This window comes from Mobula birostris, chromosome 5 (assembly GCF_030028105.1).
Source record: "Mobula birostris isolate sMobBir1 chromosome 5, sMobBir1.hap1, whole genome shotgun sequence".
Lineage (NCBI taxonomy): Eukaryota > Metazoa > Chordata > Chondrichthyes > Myliobatiformes > Myliobatidae > Mobula > Mobula birostris.
The window spans coordinates 92,445,624-92,463,942 of NC_092374.1; the positions used below are offsets into that span (position 1 = coordinate 92,445,624).

Consider the following 18,319-nt stretch of genomic DNA (forward strand, 5'->3'; position numbering starts at 1 on the left):
ACTTAAACGAGAAGCCTCAGTCACTGAGTACAAACAAAAATCATCAAAGCAAAGCATTTTTAGCTTAGTTGAACGATTGCTAAATGTCTGCACTGTTATGCAATTAGAGGCATTATATTCAATAAAAATTTATTTCTTGTTTCTCCAAATTCCTAAGTGTTGCAAGTAGTCGGAAATTGAGTTCGGCTTCAAACGGTCTATCATAAACAGAAAAAGAAATCTGAATAGGCAGCCCTTTGGAAAAAAAGTGTTGTCCTGTGTCATTTATTATCTGTACATTGAAACATACAGTGAAATATTAACGACCAACAGAAACTAATGCTGTGCTGGGTGGGGGCACCACCACAGTCAGCAGAACAACACAAACAGCAAAACAGGCCCCCTTCCTCACTCCCATCCACAGAACTCCAGCCCTCACAGACCCAGGACTGCAGTCGTTGGGCAAACACGAGGAAATCTGCAGATGCTGGAATTTCAAGCAACACGCATGAAAGTTGCTGGTGAACGCAGCAGGCCAGGCAGCATCTCCAGGAACAGGTACAGTCGACGTTTCGGGCCGAGACCCTTCGTCAGGACTAACTGAAGGAAGAGCTAGTAAGAGATTTGAAAGTGGGAGGGGGAGGGGGAGATCCAAAATGATAGGAGAAGACAGGAGGGGGAGGGATGGAGCCAAGAGCTGGACGGGTGACTGGCAAAAGGGATATGAGAGAATCATGGGACAGGAGGCCCAGGGAAAAAGAAAAGGGGTAAGCCCAGAGGATGGGCAAGGGGTATAGTGAGAGGGACAGAGGGAGAAAAAGGAAAGAGAGAGAGAGAGAGAGAAAGAAATAAATAACAGATGGGGTACGAGGGGGAGGTGGGGGCATTAGCAGAAGTTTGAGAAGTCAATGTTCATGCCATCAGGTTGGAGGCTACCCAGACGGAATATAAGGTGTTGTTCCTCCAACCTGAGTGTGGCTTCATCTTGACAGTAGAGGAGGCCGTGGATAGACATGTCAGAATGGGAATGGGATGTGGAATTAAAATGTGTGGCCACTGGGAGATCCTGCTTTCTCTGGCGGACAGAGCGTAGATGTTCAGTGAAATGGTCTCCAAAGTCGTTGGGTTTTGGCTTCTGTGCTTCCAATGAACTTTCGGACTTTGATCTTCAGTATTGGCTGGAGGAGTTGCCAATGACAGGAGACTGAATTTCAGGCCTCAAACTCTGGACTCGTCAATGACAAAAAATAACTTTAAGTGAGTCTGTTGAAACAGCTCCTGGCACACATTCTGACCAGCTCTGGTCTCCCTACCCAAGGAAGAACATTCTTCAAAGTTAAAATTTAATTTATTATCAAAGTACCTCGGTCACCATAATATAACCAGAGATTCATTTTCTTGCAGAAATGGGAGGGGTGTAGGGGCCAAAGTGGGTGACAGAGATGGTGAGGGATGTAGTGGCTGAGGTTACAAAGACAGGGAGGGTGTAGAGGGCTGGGGGGGGTCTTATAGATATGGGGAGGGAGGGGGTTACAGAGATAGGGAGGGATGTAGGGGCCAGAGGGGGTTTCAATCTGTAGTTCAAGCACAGTTCAAGTAATATGGGGGGTGTTGTGTGTGTGTGGGGGGGGGGAAGAAGCGGTTTCAAATTGCGACACAGAAATATCCCGGGGGTTTTGCGGCAGCACACGGTCCCAGGTTTGGCGAGGCTCAGTTAATTGTTGAGGGAGGGCCGCTATGGGGTGCATTTAACCAGGCAGGCCAGAGATTCAGTATAAAGGATTGATAGTTCAGAACAGAGGGAAGAAGTTTGCTCACCCATAGGATGTTGAGTGATTGGGATCCTCTCTCCGAGAGGCTCAGTTAGTTTTCTGCATTTTAAGGTAAATTGGTTTACTACTGTCACGGAAGTACAGTGTAAATCTTGTCTTGCACACTGTTCATGTGGACCAAGCTTTCTTCGCCATGTACACCTACATTTGTTTGGAATTTGTCGTGGTGTTTTGGGGCGGCAGGCAGACCAGATGAAGAGGTCCACTGTTTATTGCCTGACCTGCTGAGTTCTTCCAGCATTTTGTGTGTATTGCTAGCATCCCCCGTGTTGATGCAACAACAATAAACATTCTACAATGATTAAGAAAAAAATTGTATGAAATATAAATTAAAAGTGTTATTCAATTCATTACAACAGTGCATTGCGGTAACATTTAAAAGAAGAAGGTGAGGCGGAGATATTGACCAGGGCAGCGGCAGTGAAATTGCCGAAAGGCCTCGCGCTCCTGTTAATTCCGTCCGTCTACACCGTACCCCAACTGGATGCTGCAGTCTCCTCGGAGGCAATGCGGAGTGCAGCAGCAGGGGGCGCTACAGCCCACCCAAGGGAGGCGATCTCTTGGGGAGGCAGTAGGAGGCGCCACAGCCACCCAGGGGTGCTGACCTCCTAGCAGGGCAGTAGGAGGTCCTGGAGCCAGTCAAGGATACTGATTCCTAGGGGGACAGCACTACAGCTAGCAAGGGGGGCTGATCTCTTTGCAGGACAATAGGAAGTGCCAGCCACCCAGAGGCGCTAACCCCCGGGGGTGGGGACAGTAGAGAGCGCCGGCGCCGCGCTAGATGCTCATGCCCCGAGGAGGCGACGCGGGCCGTTGGGTGGGTCTGCGGCGATTCGTGGGACGGTATGTGGGACCCACTGGCTATTGAGTCCCGCCGCACCCCGAGTCCTGGGCGACCCTATCCTGCCGCTAATACATCACCCTGACACAGGCTGTGGGGCATGGTTACAAGATACTTGTTCATCCGGACGCTCTGGTACTCAGGTATACAAACTCTACCCCCCCACACACACACCCCTCCACCCACCCCACCCCCTGCCCTTCCCTCGCTTCCTGGACAGGACATTTCCGTGGTCAAGGCGTCACAGATCTCATCCCGATCCGACCAGAAGCGCTGGAGCCTGGGGTTCATCACATCAGGATCCTGGAGACCTGCCGCGGTTGGATTAGTCCCCGTTATCCCCAGGGAGGTTCGCTCCCAAGGAACTGCCTCGGCTGTCGTCACCTCGTAACCTGGTCAGCCTGGTTACCCGCGGGTCGCGGCTGAGGTCCGCTGCAAACCACTCCAGAGACCCCATCCGGTCTCGCTTTCCCAAGAAGGAGCGCCGCTGGGTCCCGAAGGGGCTGCGCCGAGGCAACGTCGCAGATCCGAGGTGAGTTGGGAGGGTGAGGGCGCGGACCTGAGGGAGCGCCGCACACTCTGGGCTAGAGGGTCAGTACTGAAGGATCGCCTAGCCTAAGCAAGCGGACCTGAGGGAGCGCCGCACACTCTGGGCTAGAGGGGCTGGGAAGCGATACTGAGGGAGCGCCTGGCTGGGCGGGGAGAGTGGTACTGCGGTAGGCTCGGCAGAACAGTCCTTGAGGAAGCGCTCCGACTCTTGGGCTTCGCGGGGGGGGTGCAGCAGTGGGGGGAAGACTGAGTTGAAGCCGTACTGAGGAAGCGCCGCACGCTCTTGCCCTGGGGGGTGAGGGGGCGAAGTATATACAGCATTGAGAGAGAGAGAGCCCCTGGGCCAGTGAAGTGAGGGGGCGCCGCGAAATGCTTTTGCAGAAGCGACGTCAGATCATGGGTTGGACGAGAAGTGAGGACCATCACCTCCCACAACAACTTCACCAATACTAGAAGCACCACACACTCCCCATTTCGTGGCACCTTGCTGTGCGCGAACAGCCACCCGCCACCTCTTCTACCCCCCCCCCCCCTCAAGCGAACGAGCCTCCCCGGGCTGCAAGAAGGCCGACTTCAGGCAGAATTCTCCTACCAAGGGACTGCCGGAGTTCCCTGGCACACGTACACGTCTCCTCCTCCGGCGCTGTCTCTTTAAGCGATTTTTTTTTTAAAACACAGAAACAGCCCTTTCCTGTCGCGGGCTGTAGCCTTCCTGATTCTGGGCTGGAGCGGTCTGAGATCTTTGCAATAGACGCAGAGGGGGGCTTTGCAAACGCTGGGGGTAGAGGGCAGAAAAGAGAGAAAAAAATAAAAAGTTCTCTGCAACCTCTGACCTGGCAAACTCTCCCGCTGTTGTTGTGTTTATCGGCCCCCCAACAGGGACCGCGAATGGGGCAGGTGAAGGTGGTCGCGCTGGCGAGGAGGAAGATCAGAGTGGGGCTGATCGTTCTGCTGACGGCGGTGGCCATCTCGCTGGCGACCTTCAGCCTGGTCGTGGCCGCCTTATCCTGGGTGGAATTCCGCAATCTCTCGAGGTCTCTGCAGGGCTGGGCGGACCACGAACAGCAAGTAAGACGGGGCGAGGGGGCGAACAGGGGGCGGTGGGGGCAGTGGGGAGTTGGGAGAGCGCGGAGAAAGTTGGAGGATGGGAGGTGGAGGGGGAAGAGGGCAGGAGGAAGTCGGGGAATGAGGGGAGTGAGAGAGTAGGGGAGGGGAGCGAACAGGAAGAGGAGGAGGGAGGGGAAGTAGTGTGGGAAGGGGGGAGAGCAGGGACTGGCATGAAAGAGGCGGGAGGGTGGGAGAAGCGGGGAGAAGATTCCGTGGGGTGTCTGAGGAAGGAAAGGGAGGCAAACGGGCGTAAGGGACAAGGGACAGGAGCTTATTTGCGTCCAGTTCAGCTGCACGGGTGTAGGTTGTTTCATAATGGGAGGGAGAATTTGTCAAACACCCTGCCCCGCGAGTATTGAGGTACGGTGTGGGCAGGGGTGAGATTAGCGTTATCCGGGCAGCGGGTGTTGTATCCTGACGGGCCAACGTGCCTCCTCGGCTTTCCGAAAGTTCAAAACAAAATAGATCGCCTGGCTCGCTACCGGGAGGGAGCTCCAGCAAGCATGCGCTGGAGATCGAAGCGCCGCCCCGGGGGTGTTGGTGGTGCGCGGGGTTACGCTTGCAGCCGCCCGCCCGCTCACCCTACCGCCCCAGGCTGCGGGGCTGCGGGCGAGCGAGCACACATCCGTGGGGGCCTCCAGCCAGACGCGGCTCCGCCCCCTTCCACATGACCCCGCCCCTTCCATATGTCCCCGCCCCCTTCTCGTTGACCCCGCCTCCTTTCAGCTGTGCCCCCCCGCCCCCCCGCTCCTTCCAGCCGTTTCCCGGCGCACCCTCCCCACCCCCCACACCCAGCCGAGCGCGGCTTCGTCCACCGTGCCCACGCTGACAGTGGCCCTCGCCACGGCTCTTCCTTCCCAGCTGTGTCAGCTTATCCCGGTCACAACCAACTCCGTCCAGCTGAGCTGCCTGATGTTTTATCCCTCTCCAGATATGCCCTTCCCGTTGTCCCAAATCTTCCTCTCCAGCTGCTGCTGGTTCTCTCCACCTCCCAGCCCCAGCAGCCCAGGTCCTCCCCCCCAAAGTCATCACCACTTACTCCCTCCCTGTGACTCCGCCCAAGATCTCCCCCTCTGCACCCTGAGCTCCATATTCCAGTCCCCCGACCCCTTCCGATTCTCCCCTCCCCTGGCCCTTCATAAATGAGTGTTGTATTCTCCCCCCTCGCCCTCCGATAACGTGCGGCACTCCCTCCCACAGCATGGTGTTGTTCCTTCCAAACTGCGCGGGTGTGCAGCCGCTCAGTGACTGAAATACTCCCGCGCACATAGACTTGGTTGCCGCGCGGATGGAATTTTCTTTTTTTGAAATTATGCTAATACAATTTTGAAATCTATGTTACAAATTGTTACATTGAAATCTACTGCTACAAATTGTAACAATAAACAGAATAGAAGTTAGTAGCTCAATGCCAGCCTGCTGAATGCCAACGCCGTCAGCTCAAAACATTCTATTTTTCCCTTTGGGCCTACCAGTTGTTTTGACTACCTAGCATTGTTTACTCTTGTTGTGAGCTATGTTTGTTTAAAAAGTATGTGAGTTTTCACATTTTTATTCTAAACATAATCATATTCCAAAAAAAATTTTAAATGCTGCACAGTTTTCAGACCGTAAAATTTCCTGCTCAGAGCAATAGTTGGTCTGTACAGCTATAACAAAAAGTAGAGGGAATTTTGGCATGGAAGAGCTCCCTGGGTCTGTGTGCATTCAGGTGACTATGGGATCTTTTTGTGCCGTGATTTCAAGCTGCTCCCCATGTTAAGGGAACTGTGCTTGGAGGTAACAACACTTGCAGGACCTCTGACCTGGAGAAGAGGGGTGGGAGGGTGGGACAATGGGAACCTTAAACTTTTAATAGGGCAATTTGTTTCAGGTTTTGAGAGATGGGCGTCCTGCTAGGTTGGGATGGGCAGTCCTCCCTCTAGCCCTAACACACTTCCCTGCCTCTGTAATTCCCTCTGACCCCTCATTCTCTAAGTCCTCAACCCTTCTCATTCCACTAGCAGCGGCCATTCTCTCTGTTGCCCGGGTCCCGAATCTCATCTTTCAGTGGCCCTGAGTCCCCCACATGATCTCTGGGGGCTTGCATGCAAGTCACAGATGGGAGGAATATCAGAAAGATCAGTTCCTTCTCCTCTTGTTATCTGAACCAGGAATGTGGGATGGCTGGTGCAGATAAGTTACTGAGTGGTGGGGTGGGGAGGAGGGGAAGAAGATGGGCAATGTCTGTGACTGAGGGAATGCCAAGGCACTTGAGGGAGAAAATAACTTAAATAGTAACTTAAGAATAAGCTGGGAAATTATCGGCCACTGAGCCTGATCTTAGTAGTCAGAAAGTTATTGGAAGATATTCTAAGGGGCTGGATATATAAGTATTTGTAATGACAGGGCCTGATTAGGAATAGTCCATATGGCTTTGTGAGTGAAAGGTCATGTCTAACCAATAGAGATTTTTGAGGAGGTTTACTAGGAAAGTGATGCAGGAAAGGCAGTGGATATTGTCTGCATGGACTATAGCAAGACTTTTGACAAGGTCCTGCATGGGAGGTTGTCAAGAAGTTTCAGTACCTTGGCATTGAAGATGATGTAGTAAAGTTGGCTTGGCAGGAGAATGGTAGCAGATGGTTGCCTTTCTGACTGGAGGCCGGTGACTAATAGTGTGCCACAGGGATTGGTGCTGGGTCCTTGTTGTTTGTCATCTATATCAATGATCTGGGTGATAATGTGGCTAACTGGATCAGCACGTTTGTGGGTGACACCAAGATTGGGGATGTAGTGGACAGTGAGGAAGGCTTCACAGCTAGCAGTGGGATCTGGACCAGATGGAGAAATGGGCTGAAAAATGGCAGATAGAATTTAATGCAGACAAGTGTGAGGTGTTGCACTTTGGGAGGACAAACCAGAATAGGTCTTACACAGTGAACAGTAAGACATTGAGGAATGCAATAGAACAGAGGGATCTGGGAATGCAGATCCATTATTCCCTGAAAAGGTGTTGCAGGTAGATTGGGTAGTAAAGACCTATTGGCACATTGGCCTTCATATATCAAAGTATTGAGTACAAGAGATGTTATGTTGAATATTGGTGAATGTCTTGTACTTTCAGGTAGGCATGGCTGATCCTGGTCTCCCAGGAGATATTTCTCCTCCAATGATTCCTTGGGCTATATGGGGTCTTGCTGTGCATCCATTGTGCCCATGAAGTCAGTGAAGGTACCAGTCCTTTCCCCAGGCCTATCCCACCTGGAGCGGAGCTGACGGCTCCGGCCTTCGAGCAAAGGAGGCAGTGTGGCCAATCCATACTCAGAACGCAGTGGGCTCTGCCCAGTACATCACGAGCACATCCCTCTCCATGACTGGGTGTATCTACAGAGCGTATACAAAATCATGAGGGGTATAGATAGGCTAAATGCCAAAAGGCTCTTCCTGTTGAGATTGGGCGAGACTGGAAATAGGTAAGGGCGAAAGGTGAAACATTTAAGGGGAACTATCCTCACTCGGAGGTGGTGAAAGTGTGGAACGCTGCCGGTGGAAGAGGGGTGGAAGAGGTGGATCTGAGTTCAATTTCAACACATAAGAACATTTGTATTGGTACATGGACAGGAGGGGTGAGGAGGGATATGGTCCTGGTGCAGGGGGATGGGACGAGGTGAATAATAGTTTGGCCTGGACTAGATAGGCTGAAGGGCCTGTTTCTGTGCTGTAGTACTACAGGAAGGATGTGGAAGCATTGGAAAGGGAACAGAGGAGATTTATCAGGATGCTGCCTGGTTTAGAGAGTATGCATTACGATCAGAGATTAAGGGAGCTAGAGCTTTACTCTCCAGAGAGAAGGAGGATGAGAGGAGACATGATAGAGGTGTACAAGATATTAAGAGGAATAGATAGAGTGGACAGCCAGCGCCTTTTCCCCAGGGCACAACTGCTCAATACAAGGGGACATGGCTTTAAGGTAAGAGGTGGGAAGTTCAAGGGGGATATTAGAGAAAGGTTTTTTACTCAGAGGGTGGTTGGTGCATGGTATGCACTGCCTGAGTCAGTGGTGGAGGCAGATACACTAGTGAAATTTAAGAGACTACTAGACAGGTATATGGAGGAATTTAAGGTGGGGGGTTATATGGGAGGCAGGGTTTGAGGGTTGGCACAACAATGTGGGCTGAAGGGCCTGTACTGTGCTGTACTATTCTGTGTTCTATGTTCTAGTGCTCTGTGGCTCCAAAAAGCAGAGCGACAAAGGGACAAAGAGAGATGAAACGGAACAATAAATTGTGTGCCAGATCATTCCCAGAGCAGAGCTGTGTAATTCCACTGGAATGCATAGGATAGGACTGTGCCCGGGATGGATTTTTCAGTTATGAGGAGAGACCAGAGAGGAACGTGGTAGGGGGTAGGAAACAACCGGACAGAGGAACTCACTAGGTCAAGCAGCATGTGTGGTGGTAGCATTGCTTTATGGCCCCATCGGGGTTCCCTGTGACTTTACTCCCACGTAAGGGTTGAGGTTAGTGACTTGTGGGCATACCATGTTGACGACACTTGCTGGCTCCCTCCCAGCACCTCTTCGGACTGTGTTGGTCGTTGACACAAGCTACGCATTTCACTGTATGATTCAATATACTCTCGATAAATAAAGCTAACCTTTAAAAGAATGGTCGATGGGCATGGTTCAACCCAAAACATCAACAATTCCTTCTCCCTTCCACACATACTGCCCAACCCATTGAGTTCTTCCAGTGTCTGCTCTCTGTCTTCTTCCACCTGTCCTACATCCACCCTTCCTGGCTCCTTCTGCCCATAATCCCCCACCTCTCCTTGGTCCACCTGTTACCTACTGAACTATCTCAGTCTTTCTCTTCTCTACCTGTTTGACCTCCTTGCTCATCTTGACCCAAAATGTCAACAATTTCCTACCCACCCCCCCACAATGTTGACAGTTTCTCTTCCCTCACAGTCGCTGCTCGACCTGCTCAGTTCCTCCAGCAGGTGTTGCTGCAGATTCCAATGTCTCGGGCATCTGCATGTAGGAGGTAGATCAGAGAGTGAGAAATGTTTCCGGGTAACAGGGGGGTTTAAGCCAAAAGTGCAGAGATTTAGAATTAGGGGTTGAGGATTCAGAGGGGGGTATAATGAGAGTCTATTTCCCCCCCCCCAAAAGGGGGGGGGGTTTTGGAATCTGGGACACACTGTTTCAAGGGGTGGTGGAGACATGGATTTTGTTCAGCCTTTGAAAGTAGAGACTGCTGCAGACGTCAATGTGTCAATGGGAACTTGGCTATCTGTGACGGGCTGAAGGGCCTGTTTCTGTTCTGTGTGACTCTACTTTAGTGGGGTTTTCCCAGCTCGGACCCACCGAGGATTCCAGATTCAATTGACTGCAGATTCCTTCTTCTCCAGCCCCCTCACCTTTCCCACCCACCTGTCGCCTTCCAGCTAGCCTCTTTCAACTCTTCCCACCTTTTTATTCTAGCATCTTCCTCTTCCTTCTCAGTCCCGATATAGGGTCTCGGGCCAAAACGTCGACTGTTCATTCCCCTCCACAGATGCTGCCTGACCTGCTGAGTTCCTCCAGCATTTTATGTGCGTTGCTCTGGATTTCCAGCTTCTGCAGATTTCCCTGTGTTTGTTATGAATATTATTGCCTGGTTAGAAAGTGAGGTCTTGTCTCCCTCATTTTCCATAAGGCCATGAGGGCGGAATTCGGCCCACCGAGTCTGGTCCGTCATGCCATCTCGGCTGATTTATTTCCCTCTCAAACCCAGTCTCCTGCCTTTTCTTCATAACCTTTCACGGCCTGACTGATCAGTAACCTATCGACCTCCGGTTTTAATGTACCTAATGACTTATGCCCACCGCCGTCCGTGGCAATGAATTCCACAGATTCACCACGCTCTGCCGGAAGAAATTCCTCCTCATCGCTGTTCTGAAGGGAGGTCCTTCTGTCCTGAGGCGGTGTAAACATCCTCTCCACATCCACTCTATCCAGGCCTGTCAATACTTGGTAGGTTTCAATGAGATTACCGCCCCCCCCCCACACACACACAATTCTTCTAACCTCCATCCTTCATTTTAAACTTAGTTTTTAATTCCCCGACGCTGGGGAAAGGTCTCCGTGCACTCACCCTGTCTCTGCCCCGCGTGTTCTTTCAAACTTCTGCACGGCCGCAGGGAAAACAGCCCCAACCCGACCCGACCCGACCCAACCTCTCCTTGTAACCCCGGCTCGCAAATCAGGTCGGCGTCCCTGACAATCTTTTCTGCGCCCTCTCCAGTTCGACCCAGTAGGGAGGTTACCAGAAGTGCCGGCAATATTTCTGATTCTGGGATATTTGGGATGGGGGGTGGGTGCGGCGGGGAATGGGATAGGAGGAAGGGAGAGCACCTCTTCCCTTCTCCAGTCATCTGGCTCCCTCCCGCAGACCAACCCACGCCGTGCCCGTCTCCAGCTGTGAGTTAGTCTAGGTCAATTTTATTATCGAGGTACCTACTTATCCGTCACCATATCCGACCCTGGCGTTCATTTTCCTGCGGGCATTCGCCGCAGACAGAAATAAGTAGAATAGAATCGATGGAGATCTACACAAGCACAAGCGGACAAACTACCAATGTGGCAAACTGTGCAAAATACAAAAGACAAACAAGTAATAGTGTTAGTAAAAAAATAGTATTGAGACCAGGAGTGGCAGAACATGAGCCCTTGGAAGTGAGTCCGTAGGTTGTGGGACCAGTTCGGAAGTTGGGGTGAGTGAAGTGATCCACGCTGGTTCAGGAGCCGGATGGTTGCAGGGTAATAGCTTTCTGAATCTGGTGGGATGGGGCCCAAGATTATTAAATATTTGGGGGGGGGGTTACGATTTAATGTTGAGGGTCCTAGCTGCTCCGTACTTCTGAGGATGGGTCCCAACGTCCTGAGGACGCGCAGAGTTCATGTCGCACCCCTCCCCGCTTCAGCTCTGCGCTCTCAGATCAGCTTGTCGGCCCCGATCACAAGTAGCATCCGACACCTCTTTATGCCCACCCTATATGAAGGGTCCCGACCTGAAGCTGTCCCCTTCCTTCCCTCCCCTCCGAGCCGCTGAGATGCTCCGGCGGATTGTTAGTTGCTCCGGGATTCCAGCGCTCGCCCATATCCCCTGTGTACCCCTCACCCCCCCCTTGAATTCGTGTCATTCCTTGTCGGGCGTCCATCTCGGTCTCTGCCAGAGGCCCGATGTTTGTCCGGTCGTCCCAGCCTGTTCTCATCCCAAACAGCCCGCGCTGTTCAAGAAGGTCTCAGAGGGGCCAGATACATAATGGAAGGAGGGGTCGGGACAAGGAGGTGGGTGAAGGGTCACGGTGGTTTGGAAAAGGAAGGTTCACACACACACGCACACACACTCACTCACTCTAGTAAACCTGAAGGGTTACGGGAATCCTGTGGGAGCCGGCAGGGGTTGGGAGGGAGGGGGAAGGAGCCGAACGGCTCTGTGAATCAGTGTTCTTGTCCAAAGTCCCCTCCCCACAGAGCTGAGAGCCAAGGCCAGGAGCCAGGACCTGATTTCAGGCATTGCGTCCGACCCACGTACAGAGAGGTTCCAGAAACACCTACAGAATTCCCACCGCTTCCCGGTATCCCGAAAATATTAACCTTCCCGTTTCTGCATTTGTTTGTGTGTGTGTTTGTGTGTCACTGTATATGTGTGTGTGTGTGTGTCTCTGTCTGTCAATGTGTGACAGATTCACACACACACACGGTGACACACAAAATGACAGCGTGTGTCACTCTGCGCGTGTGTTCACTGTACAGTTGAAGTGGGAAGTTTACATACACTGAGGTTGAAGTCATTAAAACTCGTTGTTTAACCACTCCACAGATTTCATATTAGCAAACTATAGTCTTGGCAAGACGTTGAGGACATCTACTTCGTGCATGACACGAGCAATTTTTCCAACAATTGTTCACAGACAGATTATTTCACTTTTAATTGACTGTAATCATAATTCCAGTGGGTCAGAAGTTTACAAACAAAATCAAAAGAAATCAGCCAAGACCTCAGATAAAAAACATTGCGGGCCTCCCCAAGTCTGGTTCATCCTTGGGAGCAATTTCCAAACGCCTGCAGGTACCACGTTCATCTGTACAAACAATAGAACCTGTACACAAGTATAAACACCATGGGACCACGCAGCCTTCATGCCGCTCAGGAAGGAGACGCATTCTGTCTCCCAGAGATGAACGTACTCTGGCGCGAAAAGTGCAAATCAATCCCAGAACAACAGCAAAGGACCTTGTAAAGGTGCTAGAGGAAACAGGTAGACAAGTATCTATAACCACAGTAAAACGAGTCCTATATCGACATAACCTGAAAGGCTGCTCAGCAAGGAAGAAGCCACTGCTCCAAAACCACCATAAAAAAGCCAGACTACAGTTTGCAAGTGCACATAGGGACAAAGATCTGACTTTTTGGAGAAATGCCCTCTGGTCTGTTGAAACAAAAATTGAACCGTTTGGCCATAATGGAGTGGCCATCACAAAGTCCGATAGAAAATCTGTGGGCAAAACTGAAAAAGTGTGTGCGAGCAAGGAGGCCTACAAACCTGACTCAGTTACACCGGTTCTGTCTGGAGGAATGGAACAAAATTCCAGCAACTTATTGTGAGAAGCTTGTGGAAGGCTATCCAGAATGTTTGACCCAAGTGAAACAATTTAAAGGCAAAGCTACCAAATGCTAACAAAGTGTATGTAAACTCCTGACCCACTGGGAAAGTGATGAAAGAAATAAAAGCTGAGATAAATCATTCTCTCTACTATTATTCTGACATTTCACATTCTTAAAATTAATCAGTGATCCTAACTGACCTAAGACAGGGAATGTTTTCTAGGATTAAATGTCAGGAATTGTGAAAAACTGAGTTTAAATGTATTTGGCTAAATTGTATGTAAACTTCTGACTTCAACTTTATGTGTGAATACATCTAGTCTGTCTTTGAGTCTGTGTGTATCACTGTGTGTGTGTGTGTGTGTGTGTGTATATCACTGTGTGTCTGTGTGTATCACTGTGTGTCAGTCTGTGTGTATCCCTGTGTCTGTCTGTCTGCGTGTGTCTGTGTGAGTCTGTGTGTATCACTCTGTGTGTGTGTGTGTACGTTCCTGGGGTCCGACTGTCTCCCTCTGCCACCCATCCCCGCCCAGCCCACTCCACCCCACAGGCATCAGGGATGAAGAGGTGACAACCATCCCCTTCCCCCCCCCACCCTGCTGACCTCCAACCCACTGAACTCCCGCCCCTATCCACTCCCCTCTTGCCCTTTAATAACTCAGCGAGGAGACCAGACCTCAGGGTGGGGACTGTCATTCCAGGACTCCCAAATTCCACCTAGGAGCAGCCTCACAGAGGATGGGGGCAGGGAGACACAGCCCGAGGGGATCATATCGAGCCTCCCACATCCCAACAACTGCCCCCTTGTGTGTGGATTCGGGGTAGAATCTGGGTGGAAATCGACTGGAATGTGGGGAGAATGGTCAGCATTAATGTGACTGGCCAAAGTCCCTGCTGTGTCTCATGATGACTAACACCCAGTGGGTTAGGGGTTTCTGCCCCGTCCTTTCCCAACAGGACCTCCTAACTCTGAAGACAGAAATGTGCCTCCCAAAGGCCTCACCCTGCTCAAACCATAACTTATAATCTCCATCACAGCCCCTTCGCCACGAATTGTCACACCGGGTGCCTGTCTAAACTTAACATTCTGCAATACTTCTTCAATCTCACGGTGTTCCAAAGACAACACCTCAACAGGCCTGGCTTTGTTCAAAGTTATGAAACTCCAGTGGTGTATTACACCCTCTGATGTTGCCATTCTTGTTCATCAACCCCAGGGGGTTAGGACACAGAGGGGTACAGTGCAGGACAGGCTGTTCAGCCCACAATGTTGTCGAAGTATGCATGCAGTACACAACTCTGAGATTCTCCTTCTCCAGAACGCCACAAAACAAAGGAAAACCACGGTAGCAAGTTCTAGGAGAAACGGCAAACTCACCCCCCCCCCCACATACACACACACACACAACAGAAAACAGCAGCAACACAATCATCAACCCCCCCTCCCTCCCACAAACCCCCTTCCCTCTGCACAAAAACACAACAAGAACATTGGCAGCCAAGCCCTCCTTGCACATGAGACACAACAAAAACATTGTTCCCCAAATCCCCTCCCCCCAAAAAACACAGCAAGAACACATCATCTCCAAATCCCTGTCCCCCACAAAACCACAAGAAAACCATCCTCCGAATCTCCCTCCCCCACAAAAACAAAAGAACATCATCTCCCAGATCCCCCACCCCACAAAAACACAAGAACGTCATCCCCCAAATTCCCCTCCCCCCCACAAAACACAGGAACATTGCCTCCCAAACACCCCTCCCTGCACAAAAAAACTAACAAAAATTCAACAAGAACGTCAGCCTGGATCCCCTCCCCTCACCTGTCTTGCCTATCTTGCTGTCCTCTTGTTTATCACCCGTCTCTCTCCTTTTCCTTCATATTCCTGTGTCTATCTGAATTATGTTTTACAGAGCCTATAAGAAATATACTTTATACTTTATTGTTGCCAAACAATTGATACTAGAATGTACAATCATCACAGTGATAATTGATTCTGTTCTTCCCACTCCCCGGAGTACAAATCGATAGTAAATATTAAAAATTTAAATTATAAATCATAAATAGAAAATAGAAAATGGAAGGTAAGGTAATGCAAAAAAAACCGAAAGGCAGGTCCGGACGTTTGGTGGGTACGGCCCAGATCCGGGTCAGGATCTGTTCAGCAGTCTTATCACGGTTGGAAAGAAGCTGATCCCAAATCTGGCCGTACGAGTCTTCAAGCTCCTGAGCCTTCTCCTGGAGGGAAGAGGGACGAAAAGTGTGCTGGCTGGGTGGGTCGTGTCCCTGCTTATCCTGGCAGCACTGCTCCGACAGCGTGCGGTGTAAAGTGAGCCCACAGACGGAAGATTGGTTTGTGTGATGTTCACCACCCACCTCCCCCCCCCCAGAAGTTTTCATGTTTTAATGTTTTGCAACACTAAATCACAGTGGATTTAATTTGGCTTTTTTTGACACTGATCAACAGAAAAGATTCTTTCATGTCAAAGTGAAAACAAATTTATATAAATTCTCTGAATTTATTACAATTATTGATCACAAAATAATTGAATGCATAATTACTCACCCCCTTCAAGTCAGTATTTAATAGATGCACTTTTGGCAGCAATTACAGCCTCGTGTCTGTGTAGATAGGTCTCTATCAGCTTTGCACATCTGAACACTGCAATTTTTCCCCATTCTTTACAAAGCTGTTCAAGCTCTGTCAGATTGCATGGGGATCGTGAGTGAACAGCCCTTTTCAAGTCCAGCAATAAATTCTCAATTGGACTGAGGTCTGGACTCTGACTTGGCCACTCCAGGACATTAACTTCATTGTTTTTAACCCATTCCTGTGTAGCTTTGGCTTTATGCTTGGGGTCATTGTCTTGCTGGAAAACAAATATTTTCCCAAGTCGCAGTTCTCTTGCAGACTGCATCAGGTTTTCCTCCAGGATTTCCCTGTTTGCTACATTCATTTTACCCTCTACCTTCACAAGCCTTCCAGGATCTGCTGCAGTGAAGCATCCCCACAGCATGATGCAGCCACCACCATGCTTCACGGTAGGGATGGTGTGTTTTTGATCGTGCGTGACATTTGGCTAATGCCAAATATAGTGTTTAGTCTGATGGCCAAAAAGCTCAATTTAGGTTTCATCAGACTATAGGTTTCTTCCAGCTGACTTCAGAGTCTCCCACATGCCTGCTGGCAAACTCTAGCCGAGATTTCATGCAAGTTCTTTTTTTTTTCAATAGTGGCTTTCTCTTTGCCACTCTCCCATAAAGCTGCGACGGGTGAAGCACCCGGGCAACAGTTGTTGTATGCACAGCCTCTCCCATCTCCGCCACTGAAGCTTGTAACTCCTCCAGAGTTGTCACAGGTCTCTTGTTGTCCTCGCTCACTAGTCCCCTTCTTGAACGGTCACTCAGTTTTTGAGGATGGCCTGCTCTGGGCAGATTTACAGCCGTGCCATATTCTTTCCATTTCTTGGTGATTGATTTAACTGTGATATTCAGTGACTTGGAAACTTTCTTGTATCCATTTCCTGACTTGCGCTTTTCAATAACTGTTTCGCAGAGTTACCTGGAGTGTTCTTTTGTCTTCATTGTGTAGTTTTTGCCAGGATACTGACTCACCAGTAGTTGGACCTTCCAGATACAGGTGTATTTTTAAGACAATTGAAACACCTTGACAGCACACAGTTCTCCAAAAACAGATCTCCATTTATTTAATTATGTGACTTCTAAAACCAGTGGCTGCACCAGTGATGATTTGGTTTGTCGTATTAAAGGGGATGAATACTTATGCAATCAATTATTTTATGTTTTATATTTGTAATTAATGTAGATCGCTTTGTAGAGATCTGTTTTCACTTTGATATGAGTCTTTATCTGTTGATCAGTGTCAAAAAAGCCAAATTAAATCCATTGTGATTCAATGTTGTAAAACAATAAAATATGAAAACTTCCGGGGGGGGGGTGAATACTTTGTCAATACTTTCTACAGGCACTGTATTTATTTATAGATACAGTGACAGACTCTCCCAGCTCAATGATCCCATGCCACACAGTTACACCCATGCATGTCCAATTAACCTACTAGTCCATATGTGTTTGGAACATGAGAGGAGACTAGGGCACTGGTCACGGAGAAAATGTACAAACTCTTTACAGACCAATGGAATTTACTCTGGTCACGGGGAGAACGTACAAACTCCTTACAGACGGTGGAATTTACTCTGCTGGCTTTGTAATGGTGTTACACTAACCACTATCGTGCCACTCTAAAGGCTCCTTAAACTCCGCCAAATTGTCTACTTCCACCACTACCTCTGATAACCCATTCTAGGCACCTATCAATCTCGGCTTAGAAAAGCTTGGCCCTCATATCACCTTTAAACCTTTCCTCCGTAAAACCATTTTTGCCCTAGGGTAAAGATTCTGACTGTCTCTCCTATCAATGCCTCTCATAAGGCATAGGGGCAGAAATAGGCTGTTCGGCCCTATGGATCTGACCTTCCATTCTATTCTGGCTGATTTTCCTCCTCTTTCCTCCATTCTCCTGCCTTCTTCCCAATACCTTTGACACCCTGACTAATCAAGAGCCCTATCAATCTCACTTTAAATGCACCCAATGACTTGACTTCCACAATGAGTTCTACAGATTCACCACCCTTGGCTAAAGAAATTCCTCCCCATAATTAAAAAAAGCTCAATCTGAATTCCCATCTGGGGTCCATGGACCCTTTGGTTCATGGTAAGGCTCCATGGTATAAAAAAGGAAGGGGTCCCTTGCTCTGTCAAATCTTCCTTAGCCTCCAACGCCTGTGGGAGTTCAATCCAAATTTGGCCAATCTTTGCTCAGAGCTTGTACTCGATAAATTTCTTCTGCCCCCTGTAATCCAGGATAGATCTCTAATCCAGGCAAATCTCTTCTGGCTCCTCTAATCCAGGCAAATTTCTTTCTGCACTCTCTAATCCAGGTAGATCTCTTCTGCACCCTCTCCACATCCTCCTATAATGAATTTTTAGTTGTATCTTAAGCTGTACCCCAGTAACGGGGTGAGTGTGTGTGTGTGTTGGGGGTGGTGTACACCCTGATTCCCACCTAGTCCAGTCTTGCCTCTATTGCCCAGGATTTGTGTAGATTGGCATTATAGATGACATTCCCCTCCACGCAACTCCAGAATGGCTAATGGCTAACAACTCTCCCGACCACTGACAAAGGAGCGTATGGGGGAGGCTTTAATCCAAACATAGACGGAGTCACTAGGCCTCTCGAGTCCGTGCTGGGTTATCAACCCATGGTTCTCCTCCCCCCAACGTTTAACATATTTGCTCATTAACTACCCCCCCTGAATCTACCCCTCACCCACACATAAAGGGGTAACTTCCA

General features: G+C 49.6%; 1 protein-coding gene across 1 annotated transcript in view; it reads left to right on the forward strand.

Annotated features, from left to right (window-relative positions):
• Positions 1–218: 218 nt before the first annotated feature.
• The window catches only part of tnfsf12 (TNF superfamily member 12), a 45,173-nt gene continuing 27,072 nt past the window's right edge, over positions 219–18,319 (forward strand). Inside the window, exons 1-3 of the mRNA XM_072258440.1 lie at positions 219–537; positions 2,873–3,184; positions 4,081–4,269. Coding sequence (XP_072114541.1) covers positions 4,090–4,269 — 180 coding nt within the window. The 5' untranslated portion in view covers positions 219–537; positions 2,873–3,184; positions 4,081–4,089. The remainder of the gene's footprint in view (positions 538–2,872; positions 3,185–4,080; positions 4,270–18,319) is intronic.